At 34.5% G+C, this 13,083-nt stretch overlaps 1 protein-coding gene across 1 annotated transcript in view; it reads left to right on the plus strand.

The window, feature by feature from the left end:
* The first annotated feature begins 944 nt into the window (after positions 1–944).
* The window catches only part of LNPK (lunapark, ER junction formation factor), a 91,527-nt gene continuing 79,388 nt past the window's right edge, over positions 945–13,083 (plus strand). The window contains exons 1-3 of the mRNA XM_044669773.1: positions 945–971; positions 4,827–4,868; positions 5,950–6,137. Coding sequence (XP_044525708.1) covers positions 945–971; positions 4,827–4,868; positions 5,950–6,137 — 257 coding nt within the window. The remainder of the gene's footprint in view (positions 972–4,826; positions 4,869–5,949; positions 6,138–13,083) is intronic.

The following is a 13,083-nucleotide window of genomic DNA, read 5'->3' on the forward strand; positions in this document are numbered from 1 at the left end:
CCACTTATAAGTCAATGCACAGAAGTTAAGGGTTTAAAATTAAAAAAAAAAGTTTATTAAAGTTGATTAAAAGGATTAACTATCTTCACACAACAATCAATCAGTAAACTATTATTGTGCTAAGTGCTAGGGTTACAAAAGAAGCAAAAGATAGTAGGAACCCACAAGTAGCTTAAAGTCTTTTCTCATCTTTGCAATTAATGGGTTCTCTCCTTTCTCAAATGATTTCATATATGTATTGTGTGTGTATGTGTATGTGTAATGTTCTGGTCAAGTAAAATAGTAAAAGAGATGGACAATTTAGCTATGAATAAACATGTGACAATACGTTTCTTAATTCATGTAGGGTAGTATGAAAAAAATAAGCTACTGAGTTTAGAGGCTATCAGTGTTTTGTATGCAAAAACCTTTTCTTGAGTCCATGATCCCCTCAAGCTACCTGATTCTATCTCTATTTTTTATAAAACCCCTCTTTTAGAAAATAACTTATCTACACTTTGGTATCATTTCCACTCACTAGATTCTTAGCCATTTGCAATCTCATTCCAACAGAAATTGCTTTTGCATATATTCTGTACATACCTAGGAACACGGTTCACTTTGTTTCCCATTAAAATGTAAGCTTTTTGAGGGCAGGGAAATGTCTTGATTTTGTCTTTGTAACCCCAACAAATGGAATTAGCTCATCTTCAGTAGTTTCTGGTACATAATAGTTGCTTAATAAGCGATCATTAATTCCTAAATTGTCATTATTTTCAAATTAGTCAGAATAAATGAGTTTTTGCAGTGTTTATTGGCTTTATAGTCATAATACTTTAGAGTAAATGTTAGATATATTTTGTGCATTTGATATGAAAATAAATAGACATACTTTATTTCTAGCTCTGAATTCCATTACAAAATTGATGAAAGTCATCAGTGTATCCTGTCTTCACAAATAAAAGATGGGTGGAATAGTTTCTCGATGGAGGGTAAGTTGTTATTTTTTACAACTAGTTTTGAAGTTTGAGATACTAATCTGACAAAAACTTATTCACAAATCTGTTGTGTGGTATAGAATAGAGTATTAATTGAATATTGTCTTTAAGCCTTGATTTTCCATTTTCTGTGTTCACCTTTCTGCCTTTTTCCTTTTGAATGATATTGTTTTTTAAAAAAGAAAGTTCAAATGAGTAGAGTTGTTTAATAATGCAACCATCTTTTGTAATAAAATAAATAGTGGATATTTATATAATGCTTTGAAATTTTCATAATACTTTTCCCATATTTTATTTGAGCCTCAGGATAGCCTGTGAGGTAGAGATAGTGATTTTCTGCAGACATGGAACTAAAGCATGTGAAGTGACGTGTACAGGGACATGGAATTAGGACTCAAGCCCAGGTTATATATAGGATAAAGCAGAGAATCTTAGAAGTCATTTGTATCAAGGGGATTGGGAAAGCCTTCTTGTAGAAGGTGGGATTTTAGCTGGGAACTGAAGGAAGTCAGGGAAGGTAGGAGGCAAAGATGAGGAGTCCAAGAGTTCGAGGCAAAGGAGAGCCAGTATAGAGTAATGCATGGTGTGTGGTATGAGGGACATCCAGAAGATCAGTGTCATTGGATCACAGAGAACATGGGCAAAGGAGAGTATGGTATAAGAAGCCTGGAAAGGTATAGAGGGGCCAGGTTACAAAGGACTTTAAGAGCCAAATATAGAATTTTAATTTTGATCCTGAAAGGAAAGGAATAGGGAGCATTGTAGTTTTATGAGTCAGGGGAGTGACATTGTCAGATCTGTGCTTTAGGAAGTTCAGTTTGATAGCAGAGTGGAGGATGGATAGGAGTAGACTTGAGACAGTAAGACCAAGCAGCAACCTATTGCAATAATCTAGATGTGAGATGAAAAAGGCTTTCGTCATTGTGCTTGTAGTGTCAAAGGAGAAAAGGGATATATATATATATATATATATATATATATATATACACATATATATAAGAAGAGAGTATATATATATATATATATATATATATATATATATGAAGAGAGTGAAAAAAAAAGTGATATTGGTGGTGAGAGGGGAAATTTCCTGGAAAAGTCAGGAAGGATTTAGATTACCTTTTCTAATTAGAAAAGTTTGCCATGGTAAGGAGGGCTACTTTATATGAAATGTGTAAAGGAGGGGACAGTGGCAGAAGCAATCTGAGTGATATGAGATGAAGAATTCAACACATAAGAATTCTTATTAGGGAAGGGAAGGCAAATGGCCTCAGTTCAATGAAATATAAGGCAAAGCTTTTAGCTGAGAGGGTGTGTGGGGGTGAAACTGGGAGTTTCGAGGTAAGTTGGAAAGATTTGGAAAATATGTTGTGAGTGGGATAGTAAGTCAATTAGGAAGCATAAAAGTATAGTCTTGTTGCAGTGAGGGCCCAGTAGAAATTATGTAACATTAATTTGTAGGTAGATTCAGTCAACAGGGCTTTGTGAATCCCCCCTCCCCCCCCCCCCCCAGCTTCATTTTGTAGCTTGTGTGGGAACAAAGGCAGTGAATGGGTGGGGAATAATCTTAAGACTAAGCCTTTGGCAGGGCAAGATAGTATAGTCCGGCAGCCAGAGACTAGAGAAATGGATAGTGTAGAGTCGAACTTATTCATCAGGGAATAGAAATGAGGAAGGGAGGAGAATGTAGGTAGTGTAGGGTTGATGTCTTGGGAAAGAACTGAGGATTTGAGGAACTGGAGGTCATGGTATATATGAAGAACAGGATTTACAAGGCAGAGGAAGAGGTGGAAAGCTAATATATTATGATCAGATAAGGGAACTTCAGAGTTTGTGATCATGGAAGTGGTAGCATATTTTTGTGAGATAGTAATATCTTTATATGTGGCTGATGTGGGTCGGGGGACTATGTTAGGGAAATGAGTAAATTGTGGAATGGGGAGGTTAGGATGTTTGAGGGAATGTCTGTTTATGGTAAAGTTAGCTGTGAGAGCAGGAGATGGGGAGAAGAGAAGGATTGAACAAATTATTAAACTTAATAGGGAAGAAGGGGAGTGTCCTGGAAGTGGGTAGGCAATAGCTACCAGAAGATTGATTGGATGGAAGATATGGACTGAGTGAATCAAAGAAGGAGAGGTTACTTAGTTAAGTAGGAGAACCTGAAAGTGGTATTGGTAGTGGAAAGATGCCATACTTCTTATTTATTAACTTATTTTTATTTATAATCCTTTAAAAAAGTATAGTTTTCTTCTTAGATGTTTCAGTTCATCTTTATTTTAATGGTATTTGGAATGAAGTGTTATATATTTTAATATTTGTATCTCTATTTCCACTTAATTAATGCCTGTGCAAAATCTTCATTTAACTGAATGTAAGAAAAAAATCTTGGGCTTTTGAAAAGTGTGATGAGTTAAAAAACCACCAAACAGCAGTATTTGTAAGGTATTTTTATTTAATGGTCATGTGTTTGGGGAAGGTATATAAAATTTGGATGTGGTAAATTCAAATTATATGTCATTTTTTAACTCAATATAATAATAATTTTAAGCATTTACTTATTAATGTTAAGAATGGCTGAATATAAACTTAATATGTGGGATCTAATCTTTGACTCAGTAAATAGTAAAATGTAAATGTACCCCATTTCCTGCTTAGCTAGCAATTTCATAGCTAATTTTTTCCTTTCACTCTGCATTCCTTTCTTCATTCCTTATGTGAGCTTTGGCAGTGACAATAGATTGCATTTTAATACTATCTAGGCTTCAAAAGTTTATTCAAGTCAACAAATATTTTATTAAATACCTGCTATGATGTTTCAGGCTTTTGAGCTAAAGACTAGAGGCATTTTACTAAGTGCTAAGCAAGAGTTTTCCCAAATGGTGTGTGTGAGGCGTCTTGGTAGATTTGAATTTTTCACACTTTTCAATGGAATATTAAAATTTGTGAAACCCAAACTCTTGCCTAACATTGTTCTTGATTCTGTTATGAAAATAATAACAATCGACATTTATGTAGCTTTTAAGACTTGCATAACACTTTACATTTGTTCCTCACAACAACTCTGGGAAGTATCATTATTATTTATATTTTATAGAAGAGGAAACAGAGACTGAGAGATGTTAAGTGATTTTCCCAGGGTCACACAACTAGTTGGTTTCCAAGACATCATTCAAATTCAGGTCTCCTGCTGACAGGTCTGGTACTCTATTCATTATAACATGTAACTGCCTCAAAATCAAAATAGAAATTTCTTGTAGAAAACTGCTGTAGAGCTCTTTATAAAAATTAGGTAGAACTTAACTTATTGACTTTTATCATTTTGCAAGATTTTTGGTGACCTTACAGAAAATCGGATTTTTTAAAAGAACTGGCTCCTATTTAAAGCTTTAGTAACTTAAAGGTTTAAATAACGCTTTTTTGTGTGTGTGCGTAGAAAATAAATAATTTTATTTTTCTAGTTATGAGATTGTTTTCTAGAGACTCAGACTTAATTTCATATCTCTGAGAACTAAGTATTTTTTGTATCTTGAAAGAAAATAGTGCCTTGTAAAAATGCTTTTTTCATTTTCTCATAAGGATTTTTGTTTAATAAAAAATGCTCCATTTTTATTTGATTCTATTTTGATAGTTATTCTTGTTTAAGCACAGATGATTTATAGATGCTTTTGCTTACTCTGAAATAGATTGACAGAATTATTATCTGATGATATTTGGGAAAATTCAAACTTGGATCAAGAGAAATGTCTTTTTAGACACCCAAATTTCTCCTGAATGTGAAAGTAGGTTTTATAGTGACAAGTTCTAAGTCTCTCTTTTTCTTTCTCTATTTCCCCTCCTTTCTGTAAACAGGCTAAACCTTCAACAGTGGAAGTTCTGGAAAATATAGATAAGGTATGTTCTTTTATCTTTTTTTTTTTAAACTGTTACCTTCTGTCTTAGAATCAATACTGTATATTGGTTCCAAGGCAGAAGAGTGGTAAGGGCTAGGCAACGGGAGTTAAATTACTTGCTCAGGGTCATATAGCTAGGAAGTATCTGAGGCCAGATTTGAACCTAGGACCTCCTATCTCTAGGCCTGACTCTCAATCCACTGAGCCATTCAGTTGCCCTCATGTTCTTTTATCTTGAGGTATCTCCAAATTGAATAGAAAAATTATTTCATTGAATGTAAAATTAACATCCATTCATTTGGAAACAAATCTGCAAAATCTGATCTGGTAAGAAGTAAGTTAGGTAAACCTTGATGTAAATGTAACATAATCTCTAAAAATCAAACTGTACTAGGGAGTCTAGAAGTCTGTGTAAGGTAATGGGACCTGTCAGAATGAAATCAGATCTTCAAGCTCTAAGTATGTACAGATTTTTACTTTGCAGTTTTCAATATCCCTTTACCAGTGTGTGATATTAGTCCTTTAGTGCAACAGTTTTTAACTTGATCTCTGAATTTATGGTTTAAATTTTTTTTTGATAACTGTATTTCAATTTAATTGGATTCCCTTGTAATCCTGTGTATTTTGTGTGCTTAAAAGCATTATCCTGAGGAATCCATAGATTTTATTAGATTTCCAGAACAGGGATCCCTGACCCAAAAAAAGTTAGTAAGAGGACCTTGCTTTAGTGGTGACTAGAGAATTGCGCAATCTAGGCAGAACTGTGCTAATTCTATAGGTTTTTAAAATGTCCATTTACATTTTCCAAAACCAAATTTTTTTCTGCTTTTATTATAATGGAATGGACTTGTAACAATGCCTTTTGAAAGTATATGAAAACTTAGGGCATGGTTTTAGTGATATTAGTCATTACAAAACAGAAATGTATTAATTTTTCTGAGAATAAAGCAGAATTAAATATTTAAGTAGATATATTTTATAAGTGGAAATATGAGTAGGAGGAAGTTATTTCTGATGTTTCAGTAATTGTTTAATGTTTTGGTTTTGAAGTTCAATAACATGTGACCATTCTTTCTTAATAGGAAATCCAAGAATTAGAAGAATTTAGAGAGAAAAATCAAAGATTACAGAAACTATGGGTTGGAAGGTTACTTCTCTACTCCTCAGTTCTTTACCTGTTTACTTGCTTAGTGGTATACTTGTGGTATCTTCCAGATGAATTTACAGCAAGACTCACTATGACACTCCCATTTTTTGCTTTTCCATTGATGTAAGTAAATATATGTTTCATTTTTCTTTTGGTGTTTTCTTTCTCCCAGATAGTCAGTTTTCTCTAATCAGTTTTTTTTTGTTGTGGATTAACGGATCAGTGAGACTTCTTACAGGAATTTGAATGTTTGGGATTTCCTTTTTGATAGTTTGAAGTTTAAACTTTTTTTTTAAACAGTAGAGCAAATTTATGGCAAAGGTCTTGTGTTAGGTAAGTCCTTCTGATGGAGCACCTAGTATCTAAAGATCTAGGCTTTTTGGAATGTGTTCTCATGATATAATACGATGATGCTTGTGCACTTTACAACTTTTAAATCACAAGTTTAATAATGATATTTACTATGCTAGCCCTGGAGTTTTAACTTAAAGAGGATGTAGGCATCACTTTCATTCAGTTATAAAGATATTTATTTTTTGTCTTTAAATGAGAATAATATTACTTAGTAAAAACTACATTTCATTGAAAACTATTTAGAGTGTGAAATATATCTCTTAAACATTAATTGCTATCTTTAGTGAACTTATAACTAATATTGTCACAAAATTCATAAATGTGTGTGTTCTATTCCTTGAGGTGACATTATTCCTAATCTGAGGAATACAATGAGTAGGATATAACACTATGAAACTTTGAAAGAGTTGCCTTAGAAACAGATTGACAGATGAATATTTCCTTTCCTTTGGCCCCCTCATTAAAAAGTTTGCCCATCACTGCCGTAAGGAATAGGATGAGGAAAATGTCCATTTCCTTGGCTGAATTTCTTTTCTGTGATTAAAATCACAGGCTCATAGGCTCAGAATGTCAAAGGACCTTAGAGGTGATTGAATCTAAACCTCTTTTTTTTAAAACAAATGAGAAAATTGAAGTAGAGATAAGACACTTGGCCAAGGTCACATAGGTCACAAATTTGACCATAGGTCTTTCAGACTTCAATTCCAAACTTCAATTCCAGACAATTCCTGTCCACCTTGTATCTGGCTTCTCTATCATATTTGTACTTTGTATCCTTTTGATGGGAGACTGAGTGAGCTGAGGGCATGCAGTATATTATTTTGGCAAATTTCATGATTCTTTTTATTAACTGCATGAGTTAAAATCCAGGTTGATGGTAATCAGGTAGAGTATTGAATGGGGAAAATCAGCTGTCTTAAAAAGTCTTTTCTTTTACTTTTTTTTTCCTTTCTAATTCCTTTCATTGCTTTGGAAGATTTACTTCAAGCTTTTCTAAAAGGCTTCAACCTTTTACCTTTCTTCTTCACTTTAATGGGAACACTAGCTAGTAATTAGCTAGATTATATAATTTCATTTGATTGTGACATGGGAAACATGAGCAATTATGTTGCCAACAGCTGGGCGGAGGTCTGTAATTTTGATCTAGGAATTCTAGTATATTCTAAATAGAAGATGTAGGGAAGCAACATTCTACATATAATAAAAATTAATTAGTTAATTTATTAACTTGGAAAATCCAATTTAGAGTTTATGGTCATTTGGGCATGTGTCATTGAAGTTACTTTGGCTTTATTGACAAAAAAAGGAAAACATTCTGTAAACAAGGTTGCAAAGCATATGTTTATCTAAATATAACTTTTAGTATATGTGCTGCCAAAGAGAGCACTAAAAACTTTTAAACAAAATTTTTAACCTACTTGAACAGGGCCTGTTTCCATATAGTTACTTTGCTAGTTAAAAAATATTTTTATCTATTAAAAAAAAAGTCTGGCAGGATTTTTACCTTGTTAGTTCTAATTAAAGTTTAACTAATATTACCAAGTAGGTGGTTCAGTTATATCTTATTTAGTAGTGTAATATCATGGAAAGAATCCTAGAGTTAGAATTGGTCTAGGCTTCCGAGTTCCAATTTGACTACTAGCCTTGTGATCTTGGAAAAATCAGCTCTTTAGCCTTATTTTTTAATTTATAAAGTATGGTTATTAATATTTTTGCTACACATTTCTATAGGATTGTTTTTAAGGCTCAATTGTGATAATATATAAAATGTGTTAATAGCAAAGTGCTATATATTCTTATTCTGAAAAGAATTTTCCCTAATGAATTTAATTCTTAAAAATTTTTTACTTTATATTTAAGAGACATAAAACTTGATTTTAAAAATGCTAAATTATTTAGCCTGATCCCTCTTTTAAGTACAACAGGAGTTTTACTGTACCTCCTGTATCACTGTTATTACACTGTCTTTTGCTTTCAGATCTTTTTCTATAATTATCCTTTGGCTTGTTAGATACTAGAGCTATTCTTAACTTTGGCTCACTCAAATTTGTCAAATATAGGAAGCACCCAGCAGCCATTCATTTCTAATTCTTTCTCTAAATCTAAATTGAGTAGAGTTGTTGTCTTTGTTAAAAGCTTTAAACAGTAAAGAACACAAAATTCATGAAAGAAAGAGAGGTGGCAAATAGCCTTACAAGGTCATATTACTGTCTCTTCCCCCCTTTCCCCCTTCTCCCCCCCAACTTTGTTATATAGGCAGCTTTGCAGAATAAAGTTTGATTTTTTTTTTTCCTGGTTTTGATCAGAAGTTGAAGTTTGGAAATAGCTTGATAGTTTGTAGCAACATTAACAGCTTACTCATTTTCTGCTTCTGTTTATGGTATTTTGCAGAACCCCAAGATAAACTTGATGTCTGTGAAAAAAGATCTTTCTTATATATTTCAAACATTTCAGATCCTCAGAATTAGGATATCTGAATATTGGACACATAACATCTCTTGTAAAACAGAGTCTTTAGCTGAACAGAATAACAAGAAACTTAATATGATTCAAACTTACTTTTCTTACCTCATGCTTTTTTATCTTGTTTCTTATTCTCAACATTATTTTTCCTTTTTATGTTTAAGCTGAGCTGTGCAATAATTTCTTATCTTCCCATCACTTCTCAACTTCAATTGAAACTAAAAACTTAGTATTAAATAACCTTTATAGTAGAAATAGCCTCTATAGTCTATATAGGAAAATTTTGGTTGTAGATATAGCTTCTATCTATGTTTAACTTTTGGCATGTGTCATATTGATATATAGAGGTAAATCAGCTAGGTTCTACTTATGGAATTTCCACGAACATTTTTCTTGCAAGTTCCAGAGCTGTAGAATTACAATTCATATAAGTTCTAGCTAGGGGACAGAAAATGTACCAAGTAAAGTTGTGATATGTTTGCTTTGTGGTTTTCCAGTCCTTTTTTTATGCAGTGGGGAAAAAACTTAGATAGGGAAACTGAGCTCAGGAGATTGTCAGTCAGTAAACAGAATTATAAGTACAATGTGCTAGGCATTATGCTAAATTATGGGGATACCAGGAGAGGCCAAACACCAAAACAAAACAAAAAATCTCTGCCCTCAAGGGATATACAGTGGAATGGTATAGACAACATGTAAATAGTTAGTCAATTAGTATTTATTAAGCATCTGTGCCAGGCACAGATGGGGCAGCAAGATGGCTCTGTGGTTAGTGCCGGGCCTGGAGTTAGGACTTTTTAAGACAGCTGATATTCCCCATTCAGTACTCTACCTGATTGACTATCAACCTGGATTTTAACTCATGCAATTAATAAAAGGAACCATGAATTTTTCCAAAATAATACACTACATGCCCTTAGCTCACTGTGTAAATCACTTAACCTCTGTTTGCCTTAACCCACTGGAGAAGGAAATGGCAAATCAATCAAGTATCTTTGCCAAGAAAATTCCATGGTCCATGAGGACACAATGTGTTGGACACAACTGAACAACAAATGTGCCAAGTGCTAAATAATGGGGATATAAAGGAAGGCATAAAAACAGGTCCTTCCTTTTCTCTAGAAGAGAAGTCTATTCGGGAAGAAAACATGTAAGCAACTATGTACAAATAAGGTATAACCAGGATAAGTTGGGAGTAGTCTCAGATGGAAGAAAGCACTAAGATTAAGGAGGACTGGGAAAAGGTTTAAGGGACTTTTTCTGAGACCTGAAGAAATTCAGGTAAGCCAAGAGGCAGAGATGACTGGTCTTTGGAGGATAGCCAAGGAAAACACTCAGGGTTGGGAGATGAAGTGTGGTGTGTGAGAAACAGCATGGAGGTCAGTGTCATTGGATCACAGAGTATGTGGAGGTGAATAAGGTGCATGAAGTCTGGAAAGGAAGGAAGAAAGATGTTTAAAAACCAAGCAGGATTTTATATTTGATCCTGGAGGCAAAAGGAAGCTACTGAAGTTTATTGAATAGGAGGTTGATATGGCTAGCCCAATACTTTTAAGGAATATCAATTTGACAGCTAAGTGGAGGATGGATTGGAGTAGGGAGAGATTTGTGGCAGGGAGATCAAGCAGCAGCATTTTGTAAGAGTCCAAGCGTGAGGTGATACAGCCTTGGATCAGGGTGGTTGCAGTTTCAGGAGAGAAAGGGGTCACATGCAAAAGATATTTCAAAGGTATAAATGACAGGACTAATTAATTGACTGGATATTTTGGATATAAAGGGGGTGGTGAGTAAGGGTGAGGAATGAAATATTAACATTTAGCTTTATAGTTCTGAGTAAATTGATCTGAGGATCATCTGCATAGATACGACAATTGAATCCATGGGAGCTGTTGAGATCACCAAGAGAAATATTCTAGAAAGAGAATAGAAGAGGGTCCAGAATGGAACCTTAGAGAACCTCTTCTGTTAACAGATGGTAATGTGGATATGAAGATCCAGCAAAGGGGACAGAGAAGGAGGAATCAGATAGGTAGGAAGAAGAATCAGGAGAGAGCAGTGTCAAAAACATGTAGATAACAGAGTATCAAGAAAAGGGTGATTGACAGAGAGAAGGATGAAGATTGTAAAAAGACCAGGAGATTTAGAAGTTTAGAAATAATTTTGTAGAGAGCAGTTTTGGTTGAATAAAGGAAAGGGAAACATCTATTCTAGATAGCCATCTCAAGGAGTTTAGACCCAAAAGGGAGAAGAGAGATAGGATGATTATAGAAATAGATGGATCAAGTGAGAGGGTTTTTTTTTTTTGAAAATGGAAGAGCCATGGGGATTTTTGTAGGCATTAGGGAAGCAGCTAGTAGACAAGGAAAGACTAAAGATAAATGAAAGTGAGTATTGATTGAGGGGATATTCTGTTGGAGAAGATGAGATGGAGTGAGATTATTTTAAAAAGTTTTTTTTAATTTTAAAAACAAAGTCACATGATCTATATTATCTCCCTCCCTTCTTCCCTACCCAATCCTGGAACTGACAAGCAATTCAATCTGGATTATACATGTATTACATGGAAAATATATTTCCATACTATTCATTTTTGTGAGAGAATAATTTTATATAACCCAAACTTCCAAAGTAAACAAGTGATACATCATATGTTTTCATCTGCATTTCTACTCTTAACAGTTCTTTTTGCAGTGGTGGATAGAATTCTTTTTCATAAATCCTCAGAATTGTCCTGGATCATTGTATTACTATTAGTAGCAAAGTCTATCACATTTGATTGTTCCAAAATATTGCATATACTGTGTATAATGATCTCCTGGTTCTGCTTGTTTCACTCTGCAGCAGTTCATAATAGATCTTTCCAACTCTTTCTGAAATCATCCTTTTCATCATTTCTCATAGCACATAATATTCCATCACCATCAAACAAAATTTGTTCAGCCATTCCCCAGTTGAGGGACATTGGAATGGGATTACTCATGCATGTATGGGGGTTTGCCTTGGCAAGAACTGCTTCTTCATGTAGAATTGGGAACAGGAGATGGTGACAGAAGGCATTTGAGTGATGTGAAATGAATAGAGGAGATAAAGGAATCTTGGAGTCATGAACATGGATGAAAAATATTTATGTATGGTGGCAAGATAAAGGGTATGACCATCTAGGTGTAGTTGAAGTTGGTGGGAGGAATAAGTTATGTGAAATGAGTAAGTTGAGGAATTGAAAAGTGAGAATATTTGAGGGAGTATCACTATAAATATTGAAGTTCCCTAGAATGAGGACAGGAATTGAGGAAGAAAGAACGACTTTGAGTCAGGTACTGAACTCTTTAAGGAAAGAGGAATGTCTTGAAGATCTATAGACAATATGGATCAAAGGAATCTCAAAGGATTGACTACTGAATGATGGTGGTAGATGGAGAGCAGAGCCTGAAAGTCTTCAGTGAACAAGGAGTAATCTAATTCCCCTACCAGACCCTGGGATTGGGTTGGGGGAATTAGATATAAATAAAAATGCAACCATTGCAAGAAAGGGGATCCAGGGAAACTGTGTCATCAGATAGAGCCAAGTTTCAATGAAGGCAAGAAAATGGAGAGAACAGGAAAAGAAAAGATTTAAGATGATATCTAGTTTGTTACCTCTGGAACTGGTGTTTCAGGGAGCACAGTAGAAAAGTTGGGTTGTTTTAAAGTGGGAGGTTGGGTTTGGGTTGTGAATAAAGGAATAGTCATTGGGGTTCAAATAAAGGGTTTGAACCATGGCAAATTGGAGTTTAGACTCACTGAGATAAAGTGCTCAAGATAGGGTGGAAGTATGTACATCATTGAGGAATGGATTCAAATAGGTTATTGTAATCCACAGAGGTTTGGCTTCTCATATAGTTGTCTCAGGATATAAAGCAGTATCTAGTTGGAAAAGTAGGGGGGATAGGGATAGGATATGTAAGACCTAGTGTGTAAGTGGTCCTGAAGTACATAGTTATGTACAAGTTATAGATAAACTAGATGAAGGTAATCTCAGAGGAAAGACAGTAACAGTTGAAGTGACTAGGAAAAGTCTTCTGTAGAATATATGGGATTTGAGTTGAGTCTTGAAGGAGACCAGGGGAAACTATTAGGTAACAGTGAAGAGAGTAGGATTCCAGGCATGAGGGTGTGGGGAGGGCAGCTATTGCAGAGGCACAAGCATGGGACATTAAGTAGGAACCAAAAGTAGGCCATTCGAGGTGGACCACAGAGTACCAGGAGGTCAGTA

Source organism: Gracilinanus agilis, chromosome 3 (assembly GCF_016433145.1).
Source record: "Gracilinanus agilis isolate LMUSP501 chromosome 3, AgileGrace, whole genome shotgun sequence".
Taxonomy (NCBI): Eukaryota; Metazoa; Chordata; class Mammalia; order Didelphimorphia; family Didelphidae; genus Gracilinanus; species Gracilinanus agilis.